Source organism: Pimephales promelas, chromosome 22 (genome assembly GCF_988280905.1).
Source record: "Pimephales promelas chromosome 22, fPimPro1.hap1.1, whole genome shotgun sequence".
NCBI classification, from domain to species: domain Eukaryota; kingdom Metazoa; phylum Chordata; class Actinopteri; order Cypriniformes; family Leuciscidae; genus Pimephales; species Pimephales promelas.
Window position 1 is genome coordinate 22,503,177 of NC_142790.1, and position 26,469 is coordinate 22,529,645.

Genomic DNA, 26,469 nt, shown 5'->3' on the forward strand with positions numbered 1-26,469 from the left:
ACATTATTCTAGAGGAGTAGTAGTAAAGCATTGAAAAGTCACAAATGTGGCTTAAGAAGTTAATATATTATTTGTTTGCTTGTTTATTTGTTCGATTTATCTCCAAATCACTGTACATAAGTCTGGCCAAATGTCCGCAGCAAATTATTTTGCAATAGAGTTTATCAATCTTTCTGAGATTTATATATTGGGATAAAAATATTGGGATATAAATTAGAAAAATAAATTAAAATGCACATGTCAGAGGGAATTAATTTTTATAGTTCAAATTTTTTTTTTTTTAAATGGAAAAAAAAAACCTTGTCACTTTAAATTAGGGTCTAATTCTCACTACTATTAACAACGACTTTTGGCTCAAACTCCTAATTACTGCTTATTAATAGTTAGTAAGGTATTAAGGTATAGGTATTGTGTAGGATTAAAGGATGTAGAATATGGTCATGCAGAATAAGGTATTAACATGTGCTTAATAAGTACACTCTAAAAATTGCTTGGTTGTTTTAACCCAACTCTGGGTCAAATATGGACAAACACAGCCATTGGGTTACATTTTTAACCCAACGTTTGGGTTTGTCCATGTTTGACCCAAAGTTGGGTTAAAACAACCGATATTGGGTTAGAACAGCCAATATCATAGTAATATGCATTCAAAAAGCAACTGGTCAGAAATGGACCCTAAACTAAAGTGTTACCAAATATTTGTACAACTTTATAAAATTAATTACAATCACATGAAAAATAATGTCACATGCTCCTAACCCGTGCAAACCCGCTGCCACGATGCTAGGGTGTCATGGAAGGTTGCTAGGGTGTTGCTAAGGTGTTTCTAGGTGGTTGCTAGATGAATGCTAACTGGCTCAAGTAGAAAGAGTTTCTATGATTCTGGTCTATAAGATTTTTTTTAGCCCATTTATAATCTGCCAAGCAAAACAAATTCTGACCACTTAGAAAAGTAATAGCACACATTACCTCATCAAGCCGCGATTTGTGGTATCATAACAAAAGTTGTGTGCAGGTTAATACTTAGGGAAAGCGCAAGTTTGTTCGCATCCATAACGGGAAGTATGGGCAATTGTTAGAAGTTTGAAGAGCAGCGAGAGAGACAGACAGAGGTAAGTCAAGCTTCTGGATTGCCAGGCTTCTCAGGAGGCTGTCGAGGAAGAGAGCCTCTTCAGCAGAACAAACCGTTCTTTGTGCTCCAGAGAGAAGCTCTCTCCCCCACTGCAGGGCCTGCTGGGTACTTCATAAAGTCCACTCAGTCGGTCCTGGGGGCCGCTGACACACCACCAAAGTACGTGTGTGTGCATGTCCTCATGAGTGTGTATTCTTGCTTTTACTCCAGATAAACTCTACAGAGAAAAAGCTGCCAAGTGGTGATTTCGGTTTTGTTCTTTTTACAGAAACAGTGATTGACAGCACGTTCATGTGCACAAGAGGAGCAAAACGGAAGTTCAGTGTTCCACAAACTATCAGTTCCGAAGTAAGATCCACTAATTCACATTGGAGGGCCAGCTTGGCCAGACAGGGAGACGACGGGCAGAAAAGAGCAAAAGAAAGGGATGTTTCTGGAAGGAATGTGTTGCATCAATCTGAGGGCCACTGGGCAAAGAAACAAAGCGCTTTTTTTCTGCAAGGGATTGCAAATCTGATCTGTGTTTTTGAGCAAGCAAATTTTGGATGGTGTGTGTGTGTGTGTAGTATGCCATAGGAGAGGAAAATCAAACTTGAGATCGCTAACATCATTGTTTCTCCTGCGCAACAAGACGAATATATGGATAGCAGATGGAGACTTTTGATGAGATTTTATACTTGTTTTGAATTTCTCAAACTGAGAAAACAACCCTAATGTTCCTCACAAATAGATATCACAAAACTCTCAAACTGCTCAGATTTCCCATGATACCTTCATTCAAAACTAGAGCTGCATGACTAATTGTTAAAAAGAGCGCAATCTCGATTCAAACACCTTCACAATCTTATTTCTAAATGACAACAATTCATATACGTCTATTAAACCTTTGACAAGTACGATCACAGTGAACATTCAAATCTGCGTTGGCGCTGCCGCTGACCCAGTGAGAGCAGTTGTCAAAGGTATAAAACAGCTTCATAAAGCTTCATATTTTTTATTAGAGCCCGACCGATAAAGGATTTTGAAGGCCGATACTGATACAAATATTTTTGGGTTTTAAAATCCGATATATCGGCCAATATTTGATTTATTTATTTATTTTAAACTGGACATGATAGTCACAAATTTTGTCATGCTTATTTGAGTTAAGAGAACTGATGGGGATGTTCTTATAATTGTTATTCAAGCAATGTATCGTGGCCAACTCAACGAGTGTTGCCAACAGAAACGGTGTAGAGTGCCCTCTGGTGGACAAACTATACAACTCCAACACTCATGACATGGTTCAAGCGTGTTTCATCTGTTTTTATTTTATTTTTGAAATATTCATTTATCGGCCATTATAACTGCCGATATCGTTAGTTTGGAAAATGCCTAATATCGGCCGATAATATCGGTCTGCCGATATATTGGTCTGGCTCTATTTTTATTTTATTTTTTTTACATTAAAATTTAAATTATCACAGTAGTACTGGGATATAGGCTTATAGTTCAGATATAAACACTGATCTATACAATAGAAATCAATATACCGGTAGATTACATTACCTTTTAAAATAAAAATTGACACTTCAAATAAATTATATCAAATAGATCATTACACAAGTAGGTGGCGACAAATGACTTAATGTATTTGTCATTGAATCATTCATTCAAGAACTTCGATTCGTCCAGTAATGAAACAAGTTAAGTCATTGAATCATTCGTTCAACCCAATTTTTGTCAGAAGCTTTAGTAAATTGCATTTTATTTAGTTTGGTTGTCTATTCAGAATCGTGGGAGACGATAATATATATATATTTTTCATTATATGGTTAAATGTTTATTTTTTCTGCAGAAGATGTGAATGACGTCAATCCAAAACTTGCCACCACAATGCTTGAGTGTTGTAGGGTGTTGGTAGGGTTACTTAGGGGTTCTAGGTAGTCCAAGTCAAGTCTACAGGTCCAAGTCAAAAGAGCCCACCATTAAAGGAGTAGTAGAAGTACCCAAAAATCAAAATTGTGTCATCATTTACTCTCCATCAAGTTGTTCCAAACCTGTATGAATTTATTTAATCGGCTAAACACAGAAGAAGATATGGAGATATTCTGAAGGATGTGGGTAACAAAACAGACGACTGTACCCACTGACTACTATAGTATGGGAAAAAAAATACTATGAAAGTCAATGGCAACCCTCAACTGTTTGGTTACCCACATCCTTCAATATCTTCTGTGTTTAAAAGAAAATAATGGCTCGGAAGTTTGGAACAACTTGATGGTGAGTAAATGACAATTTTCATTTTTGGGTAAACTATCTCTAAGTCTTGATGATATTCAAGATGATTTTTTTCTTAGGCTAAAGAAAGATGGTTTAGAACAAATCCCGAACCCTAAGTCTGAGCAAAATAATAGAGAGACTCCAATACTAAAACAGAACTCCATGAAATCTCCTAAGTTATGAAAAAGCACATAAAAACAACCCATATGAAGAACACAACATTCAGCCGCATCATATGGATTCATCTTCATAAATGAGAAAAACATCTAGCTGTTGAACAAATGCACTATACGCACTATAATGTGACCCATCTATCAGAATTTCTTCTGTTTCTCCTTTCAGCCAGATAAAACAGCAGAATTCCAGACCTGCAGTCCATCTGATTATGTATATAAGAGATTGTAATTTTCTCTGGAGAGGGTTTATGTGTCTCTCCGCACATGCAGTGTGTGTTTCCATGTGTCTGTAATTGCATGGCCCATTGTTCCTGCTGTAAACACTATCTGTCTCTCTCCATCCAATGAGGAAAATTCACAGCCGAAGGAGCCGAAGTGTTTATCCAACAGACTCCCTGATCAAGGGATGTATTTGTGTATCACAGACCCTGGAGGCATTCCATTTTTTCCCTTCACGCAATCTATCCAAATTCAAGCACCATTGGTCCCACAACTAAACTTTGACAGAAAAAAAATGGCATCTTCAGACTTAATCATAACAAAATATGACGCAAAGATTATTTAGTTGTAACTCGCCTGGGGTGAACTCCAAACACTGTTAAATAAAAGACAGTAGAGCAATTCTTTCCTCACTGCAGGATCGAATCACAGGGTGAAGTGTATACCAGTCCTAAATATTTACCATGAAATGTTTGTATTTGCATTAATGAAAGTCAGTGCTGTATTCTTGGCTGACTGCTTTGAGACACTCCACTGGACATGCAGACAAACACACACTCTGTTAAAAGTCCCACAGGTAGAGATCTCAGTCAAGACTGCTGGCACAGATCTGTAAATTTTAATAAAATGTTTTCATAAAAAGAGACATGTGTCTGCTCTTTCACACATTTCTTTCAAACACACACATTCCACTGTCTTAGTCTCCATTTTCAACATATGGCGCTCCAGACCTCCTGATGTCAAATTGATTTCACCTGTACAAGAAAGAACTACATTATGTTTGACTAAAAGTTAAAAAAATTAATCATTTCTGTGTCAATTATTGACAGACTGATATATTGGCCAGAGTCAGACTCAATAATTTGAATTACCAACAATCTTGTCAATAACAAATAATCTTGGTAATGCAATTTTATAATTTCTAAAGTTGTACCGAAAATTAAGTGCAAAACATTCAAATACTTTAACGAAAGTTAACGAAATTTTCTGATGTTTACTGAAATTTTTGTTTACTGCTGGTCAAAAAAAAAAACAAATTATAATGGCCTAGTATATTAAACGGATATATTGGCCACCGTAGATAGGGATATGGCTGTGAACTCTTTGCGATGGGACACGGAGATGTTGATTCAACTGAATCTAAGACAAAGCCCACCTTTCAAAGCTAAAGCAAATTGGCCCAAAACCTGCAATATTCCAAACATTCTGTCTGAAGATCCACCCTGCCTTGGGAACGGTGAGCCCTGTGGATATGTAGCGCTTGGCTGTGAATTCCCAGCATGCTCGGGGTGGGAGGGTGTTGGCTTTCAGGATGTGCAATAAAAACCTTCCATGGACTCATTCAGCTCCTGCGTGGAGAGAGTTATGCAAACAGCCCTCCAGGAAAACGAGACGACTTCACGGCTACCCTCCAGCCGCTCCCCCTCTTCGTCACCCTTCCGCTCTCAGCAGCTGATTAGTCCCGCTGTGGACGAGTCCGAGGAGTGACCTGAATTACTCCCAGTGTCATTGATAAAAGCCCATTCAGAGAATTAGACTAGGGTGTCGCTATCATGCCAGGCCATCTCTGGTGTTTCAAGGCATTGTTTTCATTTCCATGCTTCCCATCCTGAGTTAACAGGCTGAGAACTTTACCCTCTCCCCACCCAACATCCCTCACCCAAAAAAAAAAAAAAACCTCAACAGAAGCTCGAGCGAATCACGCGACGATAAAGACACACTTCTGATTTATAGCTGCTGCCAATGATTTCAATAGCTGGCTCCGAGACATGGTTTGACCTCTGTGGGGGCCGTGGGGCTGAAGGGGCTCTTGTGTGGGGAGATTCCCTAGCGGAGGGGAAGGGAAAATGACGTAGGAGGCAGACCGGACCTTCCCCAGCTCCTCTCCAACCCTGCACGCCAGATCAGCTCGTGTCTCCACTGCTGGACTGGGCAGCATTGCCATTTCTGACTGGAACTTCATCCATGCTTTCTTAATGTTAAGATCACAAGGCAGGCTATGCAAAGACTGTTTCCACAACTTGGCACAGCAAAACATCTTGTAAGAGTAGATAGAAAAGACACAAAACATCTTGTATCTTGTAGATTTTACTGGATGGCAGTAAGTTACTGTAAAAGTGTTTACAGTATCAGTCCTGTAATTTAATTTACGGTAAGACAATCGTATACTGTCTTAATATTTACAGTATGAGTACTGTATTTTTCATTTACAGTACAAGTACCATATTTTAATTTACAGAAATACTGTATTCATGACTACAACTACTGTATTTTTATTTACAGTATTAGAATTGCTTTCCTATTACATAATTATATTTTTTTTACGATTTACTGTAGAAAATAATTACAGTAGTAAACCCATATCCCATAATCCTTGGCTATTATATTGTTTTGTATATAATAATATACAATTTGTATATAATTAATTTATAATATAAGTTTATATTATATTGTATTATATTGTTGACACATTTAACAGTATTACAGTAGAAGGCGTTTACCCTCTTCCGCAGAGGCGGTCTTTTGTCACGGTGATGTAATAATGCGACAAAATCCGAAACGAGTTGTTTTCTGAGCTTGGTTTTCGTAAAAAAAAGCTGTTTTTGGACTAACGATTAAGTTGAGTACTTAAACTTACAGGATATTTGTATAGTACAATAACCTTTTATATGATTAAAGAACAAGGAAAATTTGATTTCTCAATTCATGACCTCTTTAAGAAATCCAATCAGGTGAATTTTGAAGTCTTCGGGACAGATTTACTAAGTTGGGCAAATTGGCGAAAGAGCACAATTCCATAGCAATGCCGACTGGAGTGGAACGTTTTGTGCGTGATCTACTGAAGACATGCAAATTAAAGAACGCAGGATCATTTCCATGATGACCAACGCCATTAAATAATGGCCCAATTACCAAGAAATTGAGTGCAAACCTTAATTAATAAAATCGCCTTTCGTGATTCATTTAAAGCTACACTGTGTGATTTTTACCCCCATCTAGCGGTGAAAAGGTATATGACCATCCAGTGAATATTAGTTTCTATTCCTCTAAATTCCGATTTCGTTTTAACTCCTACGGTGGCCAAAGTAGTCCAAGATTAACATGGCTTCCAGTTCGACCTCGTCCATGAGTGTTAACTCAAACGTTAACACGAGGCGAAGCTTGAATTAATCTTTGGCTAATGTACTTTCAAGATGGAGGGGCAACATGGCGACCGACATTAGAACCCTTTACCCGTATGTATTTTCAATGGCATAATATACACTCACGAGAATACTTTATTACTTGAACGAAGTATATATACATTAATGAGCACATATATTTTTGAAAGAACTAAGTGTATTTAGCTAAGAATAAACAAAGAGTTACACAGTGTAGCTTTAAATACTCTCCCCTCCCATAAATGTTGCGTCTAAAGGGGAAACTCTCCCAAATGCGTAAGCAATAAGATCAGCCGCAAAAATAACTGTCCACAGCTTTTCAGCACTAATTTTTTAACTCCAAAAAAAGGGTTTGCGCTGGCACAAGCTGTTAGTAAATCTGGCCCTTAAAGTTATGTATGGAAATATAAACAGGCAGAAAGAGGAGAGTTCCACTGCAGACCTGCTCTGACATGCTCTGTACTCAGGAAGGAGTTTCCTTTGCACTGACTTGATCTACAGTTCAGACTCAACACTGATAGAGGGGGTGAGAGAGGAACGCATACAGAGGAAGAGAGAGAGAGAGATTTTTGGATCTGCCCCGTCTGGATGAAGCCTGTCACATACATAAATGGTGCCATTGTCAAATAAATTCCTTTAAAAGCTCAAAATGTGCTCACGTTACTCCAGATACATATCAGCCTCAGTGTGGCGTCTTTGAATATATCCCAGGATTGAATTTAGCAGATAAAGAAAACACAGATACAAAGACCTGACTTTAAAGTTCGTTTTTCCACCAAAAAACGAACACGCTTTCATTATTTTCTCACCCTCAAGCTGTTCCAAAACTGGATGACTTTTTCTTCTGTAGAGCAGAAAAAGTAAATTGCTAAACAATATCCTAACTACCGTTTTAATTTAGACTTCAAAAAATTTTGTGAGCATGTTTTTTAAACTTGTACCTTTTTTGTTCTGTAGAAGTCATGAGGGTGAGTAAATAATGACAGAATTTTCTTTTTTGGGTGAACTGCCCCTTTAAGAATTTTTTTTTTTAAACCGATGAAACCTGTGATGCGGGTTTGCACAGGTTCGTAAACCAGAGGGGGGTTATTGAGTTCACTCCTGTGAAGTGCACACTCATTCTGTTCTGCAGGCTGGGCAGTGCAAACTATGCCAGTCTGCTGGCAACGACCAGGGGTGTCAATCTGCTGGGTTTGTTTTTATGCGAGCCCTTGTTATCCTGGAACTTGACACTACGATTACCAAACCACTGCCCCATGAAGGCACGCAGAAAGCTTGCTGCAGGACACAGTGGTAGCTGAAAATAGTAGGTCAGCAAAAAAGAACGGGAAAAGAGCTAGAGAAATGAGAAAGAAAAAGAGGAGGAGGAGAAAAAACAAACTGGTGGAATGTTCCACTGTGTAATGTTCTGGAGAATGTGGCGGCAGTAGGTTGCAAACCAAGGAATTGGGATACGAAAACTTTTAAATGAAACAAGCGACAGAAGCTGTAAGAAAGAAAAATTACAACTGAAATCTAGTTAATAGCTCGACTGTTTCTCGTAGACACAAGAAAAACTAAAAATAGTGTAAATTGAGACTTCCCTAGAGTTATCAGATCTGTTATACTAGGGCTGCACAATAGTAGAAATTTTTAGATATTTTTTAGATACTATATTTTATTTTATTTTAATTTAGACACTATGCATTGTTTTCAAAGGCCTTATTCCTACTTTTTTGAGCTATTTAATATGACTATGAAATAAGCTTTAATTGTGACTATCGTTAAATAAAAAAATACTATGGCTGTCAAACGATTAATCGCGATTAATCGCATGCAAAATAAGAGTTTGTGTTTATATAATATATTTATGTGTGCTGTGTATAATTATTTTGTATGTATATATATATATATATATATATATATAAATATATATAAAAATACACACACATGTATATTTAAGAAAAAAAATTTTGTTATATATAAAATATTTATATTTATATATAATATAAATTATATATCTATATACAGTATACACATGAAAATATTTCTTAAATATATACAAGCATGTGTTGTGTGTGTATTTATATATATAAAATAATTATACAAAGGGCACCCACATATATTATGTAAACACAAACTTTTGTTTTGGATGCGATTAATCACGATTAATCGTTTGACAGCCCTAAAAAATACTAAACAAAATAGGAAATATAATGGAATAATACTATTACAATGTAAAGTAATATACTATTTAATAAAATATCTTTTATAAGTTACAAGAAATGCAACATTAAAATTTACATATTAATTTTTCAAATTGTAAAACATTCATCTTTTATTTTGATGGGTTGCCAGCAAATAAATATGTGCTTGGGTTTCAGAAAATGAGTTCAATAAATGAATCGATGTTGAAACTGGATCATGAGCTGCACGCGATATTATATGAACAAAAAACTCTAAAACCCACAACGTAGCCATAATTATTCAATTAAATCTCAGCCTTAACATTTGATAAATCACATAGAGCCCTATTGTAATCATTTTATTTTGATACATTGTACAGCCACAATCTTTACTTTTAAGTTCTATTTAGTTTCTATTTGTATCCCAAGTCATTTTAGGGAAGAAACAAAGAACTCGCAAACCATTTTACTTTCATAAGGTGACGTTTCCAAGTAAAACAAGGCATTCGATCAGGAAAAAAGTAGTAGGGAGGGACTTGATTTATCCATCAGGAGCAGATTGCTTATGATCAGGGTAGAGATATGATGTCAGTCAAAAAGAAAAGTAATTTCAAAGGTGCAGAAAGACTTTTTTCCTAAGGAATAATGTGCAACAATGATTCATGCACAGGAAAATCTAAGGAGAACAAACAGAATCAAACTGTGTCTCCTAAGGTATGAAAAAGCAAGCTCTCCAAGCAATTAAGTTTACTTTGAGAGCTTTCGTTCACAAAAAGTACCCATTGAGCCAACGGATTTCGAAAAGACTGGCATATTCACAAACATACACGGAGAGAACGCCATGAAAAGGACATGACTGAGTCACAACGCTGCCCTTTTCCTCAGACCTCTCTTTCTCTCACTCTCTTTGCCGTTCCATGATGCACAAAAAATCCACTGTTCCTCAGCGGAGTGAGTCAGAGGAATGGAATTGAAGCTCTGCTATGATCATCTGTGCGGCAGAGGGGGTTTCCTCCACCAGGAAAGAGCGCAGACCAGATGAGAACAGTCACACACACTAAATGAGGGAAAAAAACACAGCAAATGCCATAAAAAGCAAAACAGTGCAAAGAAAAACAGGAACAACAAAGAGCGAGATGGAGAGAGCAAAATAGCCTGAACTTGACTAAAGTTTGAAATAAACTGCACTTTTAGAAATCGAACCACCATCTGTTCCTGGAACTCCTGCTCTCTGTTGTTCAGGCTACTGTGGAAGGCATTAACGTCTCGTTGCATGCGCATCTATGCACATATATTATCCACTGTCTGTGTGAATGTCAGTGCAGAAAGATGTGTGTTTATCTATATATCTGCTGCTCTGATACTGGACACTATTATTACCATTACAATGTTTTCATACTACATAACGGACCCTTTTCAAAGACTAATGATGAGTTTCCACAGTTATTACCAAATGTAAATCTAGCAAGATTTTTGTATTTTAATTTTTAAAAAATGTACTGTACATCCACGACACTATACTTTCCTGCAGCTTCACAGACAAGGCTTAAGATAGTCCCAGACTTTTTTTGAGTAGAATTTTAACTGAAAGCAACTTGTACGGACATATCTTAAAATATGTTTTTAAATATGTTTTTTTTCTAAGGTGCGTTAATAAAAGCTACTTCAATGTCCTAACTGAACTCAGCCCTAATCCTTGCTTAAAGGAGTAGTTCACTTTTTAAAAAAAAAAAAATTGCTGATAATTTACTCACCCCCATATCATCCAAGATGTCCATGTCATTCTTTCTTCAGTCGAAAAGAAATTAAGGTTTTTGATGAAAACATTCCAGCATTTTTCTCCATATAATGGACTTCAATGGTCCAAAAGACAGTTTCAGTGCAAAATGCAAACTGTTCAAAGGGCTTTAAACGATTCCAGACAATGAATCAGTCTTATCAAGCGAAACGATCGCTCATTAAAAAAATAAAAATAACAAAGTTTAGGTTTTATAAGCTCAAACGGTCGCCTTGCTCTGTTCTGTGATGCACGTTCGTGACTCTCCTATTCGAACTCGTTTATCAAAACGAATGGATCTTTTTCCGAGTCAATTCCTTCATTTCGTTCTTTGAATGAACCAAATGACATGAAAAAAGTTTAAAGCCCTTTGAACAGTTTGCAGTGTGCACTGAAACTGTCTTTTGGACCTTGAACCGTTTGGTTACCAGTAAAGTGCATTATATGGAGAAAAATCCTGGAATGTTTTTATCTTTTCGACTGAAGAAAGAATGACATGGACATCTTGGATGACATGGGGGTGAGTAAATTATCAGCAAAAGTCTTTTTTTTTCAAAAGTGAACTACTCCTTTAATCTGATCCCTGTCTGTGAAACCAGGTCTTTGTGTTATACTACTACTAATTAACGCTTGTGAGTTTTTCTAATATTTTATCATGAACGCTATCATTTTATGATGCTTTAACATAAGCAAGCAATGTGATGTTCATCAAGACCAGCATCTCTTAAAGTGAGATCAAACGCCTCCATATTTTGGCTCCCCTGAGGCCTTAGGCGACTGCCGTCTGCACGGGGTTAACCTGTAAATAGCGCTGGGCCAGGTGTGATGTGTTAGCGGTGCCTGATCTCCACATGTACACATTCTTTAAGAAGTTTTCCTTTACTTCTAAACGTCTGCCCAAGGCCTCTTGACTGTCAGAGGGGAGACGCAGTTTTTTTGCACACAGATTTTCAGGACCGGTTAATATTAGACATCTGCCTTTTGGAGGTCTGTTTCTCTGTGCTGGAGGGAAGGGGTGAGGGATTGGGGGGCCATAGAGAGGGGGGAGGCCTCCAAGCCACATCAACAGGAAACATATTTACACAGTCCAGAGAAAAGGAGTGAAGGAAAGAGATAGGGATAGAATACAAGGGTGCAGAGAGCATTTTATAAAGAAAATCAGATGAACTAACTTGATTACAAAAACATGTGAATAAATAGTTGAGGAGTGCAAAAAAGGGGTAATTATTCTGAAATATAGGAATGTGTGTGTGTGCGCATGTTTTACAGGCCTCATGATGAGAGTGAGTTCGATAATATGTCTGTAAGGATACCCAGACTAATGCAAAGTGATGTACTTTTATAACACCCCACAATTTCTCTGATGGTTGCTCGGGAGGACAAATTGGTGTCAATCCTGCAAACGTCCATCAGAATCCCTACTAGCAGCAGGAAAGGTGGAATTCAGGTGTTTTTCTGCTTCATAAACCTCTGCATGTCTGAAAAAGCAAACCCACATCCCCCTTTTCCTCTTGGCCTGGATGTTTCCAACGGAAAACTCAGGGTTCTTACCACAAACAACTTCACGAAAACAACATAAAAGCTACATCTCATAAAAACTAGATCACTCACATTAAAGTTAACAAAGAAGTCTACACCACACATGTTCAGACACCCTGGTTGCATTTGCCATAGCTGAGCTACTAAAAAATATTCTACTCAATTTTGAATAAATATGCGTTTATGTATGCATGCATGCCTAAAACTTATTCAGCAAAGCATTAAAATTGAATTCTGCATTAAAATTGATCAAAAATGACAGTAAAGACACTTATAATGTTAATAATACATAGTTTCTACAAAATTATTAAGCAGCAAAACGGTTTTCAACATCGATAATAATGAGAAAAGCACCAAATCAGAATATTAGAAAGATTATTGAAGGATTGTGATACTGAAGACGGGAAAAAAATACCATTTTAATGAATATTTAAGAATAGAAATGTATTTTAAATGATACTATATATTTTAATTTCAAAAATTCGTTTTTAAAAAACCGATTCAATGAGCATTAGAGATTAAGTTTTGAACAGTGAAGTTTGAATACATTTAAAAGATGATAATCTTTCTAAAGACCAATTAGAAGACTTGTTGAAACTTAGTTGATTATGCAAATATCCAATATGCAAATTTGAGCTGGAATTAAAGTCAATTATTGTGATTTAAGAGCTTCATTTTGCACTTTTAGATGAAGGCACTCTGAATTACATACATAGTATGTGATATCTTTTTGCAGAACTGTTTTAATAAAGATAGGCCAACTGTACACTGCCCAGCCCTGGGAAAACATTTATCAGCAAATTGTTTGCAAAAATGCAAAGTCAACATCAAAGAATAACAGGGGACTCGCCTTATCCAGCGTGGCACGGCCAGCTGGCAAAGATTGAACAAACATAAGAAAATTAAACAAAGTTCTTATCCCGACATGCCAGAACATTACCGTGGCGGACTTCAACTGCATCGTCTCCACACCTGTGAGGTACAAACTTGCTTTCTCCATCTACATTCTCTCTCGCTCTTCTGTCAGCCCGCCGCCAGCTCCATCTCTACCATAAACCAAACACTCCTCTGCTGCTGATTCTGCTATTCTCATTGGACAAATTGAATTAAACAGTCATTGCAGCTCCTCTTAGCTGTGTAAACAGTGATTTGAGCGCTCAGACGGTCAGAACAAGTATCCTGTGGTCTAGGCTACTGTGACTATCCACGTTTAATCTCTTACATACACTTGAAAATCTCTTACTAGGGGAATTCAGTGGCCTTTATTAAGTTAAAAAGACATTATGAGGTCAGATGTAATTTAGTTTAAGGATTCAGTGACCGAATGCCTCAAACTGGCCAAACACACAAGAGGGTTAGAAACGGTTTTGTAGCAGTCCATCTACATGCATTTTAAAATCACAATTTTTATCAGAAAAATCACAAGTAAAAACAAAAAACAAATCTCCAGGTTTGGTGTGCTTGTTTGTATGGCTGCACGATTTAGCCAAAAGCTTGAGTTTATACACCGTGACTCATTCACAGATTTGAACAGCAACAGAAAACTACTTGAAAATAAATCTTCATTGGACAAACCTTGGATGCACTGCAAAGCCCCATCTTCTGTGCGAATGGTGAACGTCTCACCTGGGTTCACCTGGACCAGGATCACCTGTAAAAAAAAGAAAAGACAAGATGTCACACATATTCACTGTGTCAAACAAGGAGCAAATCAAAGTCTTTAGCTAAAGGTCCTTAGCTAAAAAGCTATAGTAACATGGAGGAATATTTCTTGCTTTTAAAATGAGAGGTTGTGAGATCTAATCTTTCTCAATCAACAATTTATTAAATAATACCAATCAATTAAAGAAAAACTCCCTAGTTAGACTCAGTTAGACTCCCTAAACTCACCTGCTGTGGTGCATCGCCATTGATCATGTGGTGCATCATGGGAACCTCGTTGCTCAATGTAAGAGGGAGGTCCAGCATTTGGTCCGTCATCATCATGGTGACGAACATTCATGGAGCCCTCCGTGCAACAGCCTGAGAGAGAAACACGCTTTGTTAAAATAAATAATATTTGACAGTGTGAATAAACGGCCAGCCAGACGGCTCCTTAAATGAGCAATTAGCCTCAATTGAAATCAGCCATGGGCGCCAAATGTTGAAGACTAAAGCAGATCCTCATCTGAAGAGACCCATCCAGACACACGCAAATCAAATACACACTTGAAAACATGACTCCGTGAAGGGCTACTGGTCAGTAATGGAAAGGGGTGAAATCATGATGATGTCACCTATGTTTATATGATGATGTAATCGGTGTAAGGATGATGTAATCTGTATATAAAATGCAGTTATGGGGCGACAGTCTCTCCACCACAGCAGGGAGACAGGACTGAGAGAGAAAATTTTTAAAAAAGAAAAGAAAAAGAAACAACAAACCAGGAATCTTTTTTTCTTGCAGTAGCAAGCAAGAAAAAGATATGAAACATCATTAAATAGGTGTGCCTTAAAACAAATAATAATAAAAAAGACCTATAACCAAAACTGTTTCTCATTCAAACTAACTTTTCTTTAGCAGACTTCATAGTTATCCATGCTTCATATAGTATATTCATATAATGTGTTGCTTAAATTCACTTAAGAATTTATTTAAATTAACTTAAGAATTTACACAGATCAATAATAAGTTTGTTCGATATTGGCCATAACATGAAAACAATTATAGCACTATTAAGCAGGGATGCACCGATATGAAAATTTTGGCCGATACCGATAATTCTTTATATTTGAAAGCCGATAACCGATATATCGGCCGATAAACTTAAATCCAAATTTTTATATAATTTTGAGAGCCTGCTTACAAAAACAAAAGTCTCACAATTAAATCCACTTCCCAATCACACAATTATAATGATGTTCTCATTATAGTGTTGTATAGCCGATATGACAGATTTGCGTTGCTCATGTTGTCCCGAACCACATTTTCATTTTTTGAAGAGATTTCAATCATATTTCAAGAAATTCAAAAACATAAACAGTTCTCAACAAGTGTCTCAGCTGAAGGGAATAATACATTATTTATCGGTTTTAATATACCGGCCACATTTTCTTACCAGGCCGATAACGATAACATTAAAAAGGAACATATATCGTCCGATACCGATATTCTGGCCGATATATCGTGCATCCCTACTATTAAGTAAGTTATTTTAATTTAAATGTACACTTAGCATTGCATTTGTATGCAAGTGTTGGCATCTAGTTTACTACATTCTTTTAATATTAATATCATTCTTAATATTTTGGTTCACACATTTAAAACTTAAAGTAACAGCTTCTACCTTGTGTTCAGATGAACTATCAAAAAATCATTTAGAAATAGTATATGATAGTGCAGTGATAGTGAATGATAATAAGATAATGATAGTGCAGGCCACAGCCTTTGAAGTATAAAACAAAACTGCACAGCAGACAAGACTGTATTAGCTTAATGTTGAAATGCATTATGCTTATGTCTTCAAAACAAGTGCAATCTTGCTTGTCACACTGGATGAACATCTCCCAGAATTGATTTGCATGACACTTAAAACGTAAAAAACAACCAAAGTTCAGGTACTGGGAGAAAGATCAGCAATGATAGTGTCTCAGCTCAGCTGACTGGTGCCATTTCCCTCAATGAAAGCAATAACCCGTCCCATTTAACTCCAAACATGCACGTCACTGCCAGGGGTCAAACCCAGAGCAACACAATTCAATCATTCTGCAGTAGCTCAGGAAAAACAACTACTACAGTCATTACACACAGAAAATTACTAAGGTGGTACTACGAGGTCAATATATTTATTTTTCTAAAGCAGAATGTTCATAAAACATGTTAAAATCATGGTGTTTTGTGGCTGGCTTTTCAGCTGGCTGTTGAAAACCACAAAAATCTCTATAATCTGAATTTTTAAGACGCGGGGAGTCGTATTCTTCTTGAGACGTCCTCTGATCTTCAGAAAAGAGGAAGATGAGAGAATAGAGATAGTGGCTTTATATTGGGTCATAAATGCCTTCACTTCCAGTGCTAAACACACACCACCATCAGCCAAACTGTCTTAGATTTGACTATAGAAAACATCCTGAAGTTAACATGAAATGGCTCATAATCAACAAATCTCCATAACGTGACATTATGCAACCTATAGATATTTAAATTTATTCATATATATTTTATGTATTTTAACTTTTATATATTTGATATTATTATAATTCGGTTTTACCAAAAACAAACCCCCAAAATGTTGCTACTTTTCTTTGGACCAACAATGTATCATTATTCCAAGAAACATCAAATCCAAACCCAAATATTTTGCCACAAAAAAACAAATTCTTTGAAACCAACATGCACCATTATTCAAAGTAAGTTACATAAAAAAAAACTAAAACTAATAAAAAAAGTTAGGATCTGAAAGAATAGTTAGTTGACCAGTGTCTTTAACAATTACATGGACAGAAGTTCTATATTAACCTCACTTGAAGCACTACTAAAGCATCCTGCAGTCTTTCTCATTCTGAGCATGCTTGTTGTTTTCCTTTCCTCAGTGCTCTTTGCCTGTAATTAGCACCCAACTAAAATCATTAACACTACGGCTTAACACACCGAGGCCTCTGGGATCCAAACCCCCCACCCAACTACTCTTTCTTTACCCCTCAAGCTCTCATTCCATTCTTTCTTTTCATTCGACTCTCCTCATTCCCCTCATTCCTGTGGATGGCAGGAGTCTGAACTTCTGTAACGGGGGTGGGGGGTGGATGGCGTCCCACAAAGAGGCAGGACCCCCTACCTTCATGGGTCATGTTGTTGTGACCACGTCACAGTGAGTGTCAATCAAGAAACACACAGAGAGTCCTTTCACGGCACGGCTGAGGTTCCAGTGATGTGGGGTATTCCCCAGACCACCTCCACGTCGGCCTCACAGTCAAACACTAGTGAAACAATCATTGCCTTGATGACAACATCTCAGATCTTCTAGTTCTTCTCAAGACCTGGATGTATGACGCCTCAGATTTTAGGTACATGAATCACACGTTTGGAGCTTGTGGAGCTTGATAAACGTTTTGTTTTGATAAAGATGCAACTCAATGCAGTTATTATTGGACGGTAAATATAGCTGAAGATTTTAAAAGGCAATCTCTATAACACCTATGATATTATATAGTGATATGAGTCTCCTCTACAGTTTCAGAAAAGATCGCAAAAATTTCACAAAACATCTGAGCCAAGGCTGATGCTTCACAAAAAGAAAAAACAGACATTCAATTAATCTCATGAGATATGAAAGAGGAACATTTGAGCAATAGATTATTATTACAGGTTCCACAACAATATTAAGCACCACAACTGTTTCCAACATTGATAATATTAAGGGGATTATGTGGGAATGAAGAGTAATGATGCTGAAAAATCAGCTTTGTCATCACTGGAATAAATTACATTGAAATAGAAAACAGTTTATTTAAATTGCAATAAGATTTCGCAATATTACTGCGATTAACCTTCAAATGGTCTCCGTTTCCTGTTTACACTTCTGGGTCTATATTATGACCCCAACAATTGATTGAGTAATTGTAAAAAAAAAAATACACATTTTTAATCATACAAATAATATATCATTTTGTTTACTTCTCATCTATTCATGAATTCTGTGTTTTTGGAGATATAAAGTACTTTTGTATCCATATACCACACAATTCCTCAACTACACCATTAGCTTTAGCATTAGCATATGACATTTTTTTTTTTATGATACATTGCATTTATGCTCGAGTACTAGGCCTTAATTTCTGTGTAAACATTTTCAGATTTATGCCGGATTATTTTTTTTTTGACACATGAAGAAAAAATATTTTGTTTTTTTCACATTTCCTATTCATTTCAATGTGGGGTCATATTGACCCCGAAGACGAGAAGTGTAAACATTTTTTTTTTTTACATACCTTCAGAACAACCGAATCAAGCCCAGTTTTTTTTTTTGGTTGCGTATAGATAGATAAGTCACAAAATCTTATTCCACTGAGATGAAGGGAACCTTTTTTTTTTATAAAGTAAAAGTCGATTGGGGTCGTATAGACCCCATGACTCAATTGAGGGCTACAGAAAATGCAGCCTAGCGAGCAGACATTTCAAAAATATTTTTTTAAAAATCATCCCAAACCAAACTTTTGAAACTTTTGAATGTAAAATGGGGTGGTGATGGCGCAGTGGATAAGACACATGCCTTTGGTGTGAGAGACCCGGGTTCGAATCCACTGCGAGACACCAATGTGTCCCTGAGCAAGACACTTAACCCCTAGTTGCTCCAGGGGCGTGCGACGTCTGACATATATAGCAATTGTAAGTCGCTTTGGATAAAAGCGTCAGCTAAATGAATAAATGTAAAATGTGTAATTTCTGCAAAGATAATGATTTTTTCCAAACAGGTTTCGCAAACACACATCAGCCAATACATTATTGGCTGAGATGATAAAGGACAGTCAGGATGTGCAAATAAATAATGTTTACACTTTTCAGGGAAATCAACCTACTCTTATAGTAGCCGTTATAACTATACATTAGAAAGTAGTTTGGAAAATCTTCACAACAGCAACCAAGCAGTAATAACAGCACGTTGCCACACACAACCACAATAAGAGAGATTTAATTCTTTTTAGAAATCTGTTCTTGCATCTGGCAGGTTTACAGTCCCAAATGTGGACCCAGTCTGGTATGGGCCAGCTAATGGCACATAATAACACTGAGGAAGCTGGGGAACCAAGAAAACATCACTTTTTCCTCTCCATCTCCCCCTTGTTCTTTTACTATCTCATCCCATCCCTGATCAGCTCACACACTCACACAAAATGAGAAAATCTAAAAGGTCAATTTTTTTCCCCCCAGCAAAGTAACTCACCTCGGAGCGCTCAGCATTTCCATCTCCCTGATGTTGACTCACGTCTGTGACTCTGATCAGCATTTACAGCCAGATGACATCACCTCTTTAAAAATATCTCAACACAAATATCTCAGCCACAATGGAACTGAAGCGATAACAGTCCAGACAAGGCACAGACAGGAAATCAAGGACACATTACAGGAGTGTGGCAGAATAATGAGCCAACTGACTGGCCTTTATTTGCGTCTGGTCTAGTAGATTGCTCAAGTCGGGTTGCTGGCCAGGCTGATGCCTAGAATTACCTGATTATTAAGTTTAAAGGGCTGTTGTTCACAACCATCACAATAAAATCACTCTCATTTTAAATTTCCACACTACAACTAATGATAACAGAACAAAAGAATGATATAGCCTGGTTGAAATCCCTTTCGGAATCAATTTATGCCGGCCGATGAACAATAAACATTAACAGCCAATCAGAATCCAAATGACTTTGGAAGATTCAAGCATTTAAAAATACTGCAGCACACGCTTATAATAAACAGAATATTATTGTCCATTGGTGTGGATGAAAATATTATCTTGAATAACCATGCATACAGGGCTGAAATTCAAGTCATTTCTCATTTGTGAAAGCATATATTCAGATTATTAATGAATAACCTACATTTAAGTCTCACTGTGGTCCATAAAGTTATAATTTAGATGGATTTACAGACTGTATCTGTGCTGTTTAGAGGTGGCATGCATTGACACTGCAATTACAATGGCATAAATAATGCTAGGAGAAAAATGTGTGACACTCGAATTGACATACTCGATCAGCTTTCACATCATTAAACACCACTTACAATATTATCATTGATGTGGACTAATATTATGCAAATATTATATAATATACTTTTTTCTGTGAACTATCCTTTTAATTGAGTTCTCAAGTAGGTTTCAGATTAGTATCCTGTTTATCTCAGGACAGGTCAAACTAAAAATTAGTATGCGAATATGGATAGCATTGACCAGCATTTTAGTACTGAAATCGCGTAGTTTGATTTCCGACTTTGGTATCTTGGTATATCTGAGAACAGTTTGTGAATTTGTTGCAGTCTTTCTGATACTCTAGAGAGATTCCTAGTCTGTTTCTCAAGTTCAAAACATGTTCTCCAATTAATCTCAATGAATCATTTGTGATATATTAAATTGTTATTTTCTTTTCTTTTCCTCTATACAACAGCATCAGGACTGGTTTCGGCACCTCTTTCCTGTTTAAGAGATAAGTGTTACCCAACACTGACACCACAGACTCTGAAGCACGACCTGGTTCCTCCCCGAAGGCATAATAATGCAGTTACACACCCAGCTGAGCTCAAAAAGCTGACCCCGTTTCTCCACGCACTGAAACTCCATCCAATCTCCCCTGACAGAACTTACAGTAAAAGACACAAGAAGAGAAGGGACAAAAAATGAGGGACAGTGCAGAGAAAGACGACACAGATTCCCAGGATCCAAATTCAGTGTTGCATAACCCCAATATGAAATGTGATCTGGCCTCTTAGCACTGAGAAGGAGAAGAGGAGCATCTTAACTGGGTCAAAATGAGTTCTCCAGTCACACGGAGGAGTTGCGCACGGTCACCGCAGAGAAATGTATACAGTCTCACACCCTTAACATCTTAATTGTGTCCAGAGACAGAAAAAAAGAGGAGGTCTATAGATAAATAAAACTAGAGCTTCTTCAAAATGAACTATAAATTGCATTTTATTGCAAATGTTTGAACAGCTAGTAGTGAAACGAAACCTTCCCTGACTTCCTAGGTTGTCTGTGAAAGCCTGTAGACTTATTTCTAGGCAAGAGCCTCTCTACCGTCAGCTTAAAGATGGAGTCCACACCACAGCACAACACAGATTCCCACACAAACAGCTCAACCAGTATATAGTACAATTTTTTAATAAATTCATTCTTATGAGCCGGTACGTTTTAGTGAATCAAAAACATAGTACAAACAGCAGACTGTAGTCAGATTCCCGAATAAACAAATATTATGAGCTGGTTCTTTTTCGTGAATTTAAAATTACGATGTTTACATTATACATGTATGTCTAATGCCTGAACAAATGACTCTTCTGATCTAGTTCTTTTTAGTGAATCAAAACATACAACACGAACAGAGTAGTCTGAATCACAACAGAACGACTCTTTTATGAGTTGGTTCTTTTTAGTGAATCAAAAACTCCAGTTCCCAAACAAACAATCATTCATATACTATGTGCAGATTCATTTTTTGTGAGTCAAAACACTTGAATCGTGAAAACAAGAGTGACACTTAAGAACTGGTTATTTTTGGTGAATCAAAAAAAAAAAACAGCACAGACCGATCAGTGTACGATATCAAGGTACAGCGAAAGCGATTAAAGAGCAGATGGCTCCTTGTGCTTTCAAAATTGTAACCAGGGGATCCCACACCTTGGTTAACTTTAAATTCAAGGACCTTTCAAGGACTTTCCAGGTTTAATACCCTCAAATTCAAGGACTTAATGTGGGACACATCTGTTGTCCAAAAAATAACATTGAGGTTCCATCATAGTAGTTTTGTGTGCACGTGAACGTCATGGCAACAAAGTACCTCACGCAGAAAACACTTAACCTAACCCGTAAATGCATGTAACTAATGTAAATCAAGCAACCTAGTATGTAAAGGCCATGAAGTGTTGGCAAATAATATGGATTTTATTCCTTGCACAAAACAAATTAAAGCAACATTCAGGAAAAAAAACTTCAGTCTACAAAACTAGAGCCATGCCAAAGTGGGAAATTGGGAATAAACATGCATGTATGTACAGAAGGAACAGGCAGCACTCTTCACCATAGTCCCTTTGCCTCCCTCTTCTTCTAAAGGTCAATAGGTCACATTCCTTATCCTGATTTGGGCCTCAACTATAAAGAGCCAAGCTATGCTAGTGTGTATTCCTGTAACAGGACATCTGTACCAAACATGTTACACATAATAGCTGTAGACACAGCGTTGCAAGTAGATCACCCAATCCATGAAACATCTAAGCAAAGCACCGCTGGATCTAGCTGCATAAGAGGCACTTATATGATCAAACAAAGATGATGCTCAGCAGAAGAGACAAGGACCAATATTATCTCTTCAATCCAGCCTCCAGCAACTGATGGCTGATGACATAAAAGGGCAGGAAAGGTTTGGTCTCATCACTTAAAAATCCATTTTGTGCATTTCAACAGGATTCACGAGAAAAAGAGAAGAGGATCAGAAGTCAAAGAAATAAAGAGCAGTATGCCATTACTGCACTGTACATTCACACCGCCGCCGACTTGAGCGTCCAAAGCGACCAGAAGTCATTTATTTTCAATGGAAGCTGGCTTTTCTCAGCTGTAAGAAGCGTCAAATCCACTGGCGTCGCGTTTTGAGCATCAATCAAAAAGTTGAAAGTAGCTCAACTTTATGGTAATGAGCTGTGACGCGGACGTCACGTCACGGACGTCTATACTTGGACGAGATATTTAAGAAGTCTTTGCTAAAGATTTGTAACCCATGAACCAAACCTACCAGTTGCGAGGTGAATTACCATATTACAAATTGATTCACAGCCAAAAGGTATCTGATAATCAGACAAAAGCACAAGATTGTGTACTTAACAGCTTTAATGAACTACAATCCCATGAAGCATTGAGAATGACAATTGAATTAAAATGGAGAACTATACAACTATTCATTTGAAGTTTTTACAGACAGACAGATATGAATATCAGATTTAACAAGAGTAGTATAACAAAATAGGGCTGTCAAATGATTAATCGCATCCAAAATAAAAGTTTGTGTTTACATAATATATGTGGGTGCACTGTGTATAATTATTTTGTATATATATATAAATACACACACATGCATATTTATTTATATATAAAATATTTATATTTATGTATAATATAAATTATATATAAATCTATATACAGTATAAATATTTCTTAAATATATACAAGCATTTGTGTGTATTTATATATATATATAAAGTAATTATACACAGTGCACCCACATATATTATGTAAACACAAACTTTTATTTTGGATGTGATTAATCGCGATTAATCGTTTGACAGCCCTAATAACAAATAAATGAAAAAACTAAAAATCAGTTGAATGACTGATTCAATGACTTGCTCAAAGACAGTCAGTTGTTTTTATTCCTGAAAAAAATCTGTTTTTGAACAAATCGATTGAATTAATTATTCACTCTCTTGCCATCACGTACACCAGATTTTGTAAAAATCTCCAGACTGGAATAAGCAAACAGAGAAAAGTCTTAGTGCTGTTGGATTAGATCAACTGGAACTACTTGTTCATACTTATGGGTTTGTTTGAATCCTTAACCATAACCAAAAAAAAAATTCGAATAGAATTTCACTGAAGGGTTTATTGCTCAAGGATATCACGGTGATCAGGGTTCCCAGAAATTCTCCACTTCATGAATCACCCATTCCTAAACCAAATTTTTAACCACTATACCACCAACACCCTTCCCTGTGCTAAATCCTTGCCCAAATTCTTCACAAATGTACCATGAGTTTCTTATTAAAACATTTCAGTTACCCTCTGGGTAGCTGGCATGAGCAATAATTTGGCACAACCGATTCGATAAGGACAACAAAGAAGTACTGACAGCTCGACAGATCATTACAGTTGCTGTCAGGAAATGATGGAGACAAATAGAGCAAAACATCTGATTATCCAATGCCATTAGCACAAATGCCTAAGCATTTCTGTTATCTAGATAACATCAGCTCTCTTCAAAGTAGAGAGTTATTGGACATGGGAGAACCTAAAGAACAAAGCCGGTGTACAAGACATGATAAAACAGGATGAGAATGAGTAATAGCTGTACTAACACCAGTACAAGTAACTTAAAGCCCTGATATACTCACAGCGAATTTCTTTTCATTACTACTTAGGGATAAAGAGGAGTTCAAAACATCCGACCACACTGCTGAGAATGGCGTATAGATGAATAGATAAATATGTGCTGCACGCTTTCTTCTCAATAACAAAAAAAAAAGACAGAAAACAGCAGTAAAGAAAGCATGAAGACCCTTATTCATCGTCTGGTGTCATTTAAAGCCCTTTGAAGCTGCACTGAAACTCTCATTTGGACCTTGAACCGTTTGGTTCCCACTGAAGTCCATTATATGTAGAAAATCCTGGAATGTTTTCCTCTAAAATCTTCTTTTCGACTGAAGAAAGAAAGACATGGACATCTTGGATGACATGGGGGTGAGTAAATTATCAGCAAAAGTTTTTTTTAAAAGACTTCTATGATATTTCCAACATACAAAGTAACAACTTAAGCATTACTTATTTGTGTAATGTATTAAATTGATTAATGTTAGATAGGCCGCCAAAGTTCTTTCTGTTAAATTTAGCTATCTTTACTTAAAACGTGAGGAAATCTACACTAACAAATTAAGTGCAAATAGTTAATCATTTTGGTTCAGAAGATCCTACCGGTTTGTTTTTACAGTGTACCCACAAGCACTGCATTCTTTTAATGTTTGAGTTTGGGGCCAAAGGGCTGTAGGGTTGGGAGGGGTCAGGGTATGCCTGTGTGTTTTAATGGGGGTGTGAGATGCTTACAAATCAGTGCTCACACTGTGGTCAGGATACCACCACAGAAATATGCATTTCCTTCACAGGACATAATTTAAAGCATCTCTTTCAATAAAAATTTAGTGCATATTAGTCTGCAAAACCCTGTGTTTGACATAAACCATCTGAAACAGGGCTGAGTCTCAGTTAAGTTTACACTGACTGCAGTAAATTTTAAAACCTGCATTATAGGACATGATTTTCACTTTTTTACTCTATAAATACAACAACAGTGGCTTAAATGAGAGAAATCAAACTTGACGCCAAGGCTGGAGTCTCTAAAGTCTACAAGGCAGCTTTCTGCACCTCAAGATTCGCTCTGGAATGTCAGATGACGTCATGTATTTGGGATCGGGTTTCCTCTGACTGAAAGATCCGGTCTACAACATGATCCGCAAGCTGTATTTGTGTTTTTCTAAAACACTACAAAAACAGATTTTGTGAGTCTGTTTTTTCTTTCGCAACTATTTGCATATGAACACCATCATTCCCAAAGGAAACGGGGCATAACAATGTGTCAACGCTGCAACATTTGAACACACACTCCCCTTCCAATCAATGAAGCTGTCTAGAGAGTCTAACTCATTTCGATTCAGTTCAACTAAGTGATTCAGAGATTCTTTTACAGCGTGACATAATTGTGTCATGTGATTTCATAAAAACAACTCTGTTTTGTATGTTCGTTGATTAGACACTATCAACTCAAACATTTCCAAATTCCAATGTATATATATATATATATATATATATGTTTATATATATATATATATATATATATATATATATACTTCATTTTTTTATTTGATTGTCAAATGTCAATGCTTCACTGAATTCCCCTCAGTAAAACTGTAAAGAACATACAAGTGCCTACGTGTGGTTGTGCATGTGTGAGATCTCTAATAGGAAGTTTACATCCCATCAAATACTGTAACTGTACAGTCAACTCTAACGTCTAAAACAGACGGTTCTCAGTTCAATGCGTGTATTTTTTAATAAAAAACCTGAGGGACTGATAAAGTCTGATTAACGAATCGTTCAGTGCTGCCAATGATATACGATCTTTTCAAGCTAACTAAGAGGAACGCAGCCCTGACTGTTTTCGTGAATAGGTTCAAATGATTCATTGAAAAGATTCGACTCAAAAGAACGCTAATTCTACAATGCAAGTTCACATAGCTTCCCACAGAACCCTGTATGTAGACAACTTTGTTAATGGCAATGATGACAATGTACGGAACTGGATTTTATGTACACAATATACAGCATACGTCATAATCATTGTAATGACGTTACAACCAGGAGTAAAAAAAAATATATATATTACTCCCGTGACGCTTAACCAAACAACTTTTCTGGGAATTGACGTGTCACTTTCCAAATGTCTTTGGCATCTTTACCCGACTTATTCTTAAAAAATGTGTTTCATGTATAAGATCTAATGAAATGCGAGATGATTATATTAGGCTATACAAACATGCCCC

The 26,469-nt window shown here is 36.8% G+C and overlaps 1 protein-coding gene across 2 annotated transcripts in view; it reads right to left on the minus strand.

Annotated features, from left to right (window-relative positions):
- fndc3bb (fibronectin type III domain containing 3Bb) overlaps positions 1 to 26,469 on the minus strand; it is a 60,544-nt gene that overhangs the window by 33,440 nt on the left and 635 nt on the right. For both annotated transcript variants that reach the window (XM_089125402.1, XM_039684852.2), the window contains exons 2-3: positions 14,322 to 14,453; positions 14,007 to 14,082 (exon numbers count right to left, since the gene is read on the minus strand). In XM_089125402.1, coding sequence (XP_088981528.1) covers positions 14,007 to 14,082; positions 14,322 to 14,429 — 184 coding nt within the window. In that variant the 5' untranslated portion in view covers positions 14,430 to 14,453. The remainder of the gene's footprint in view (positions 1 to 14,006; positions 14,083 to 14,321; positions 14,454 to 26,469) is intronic.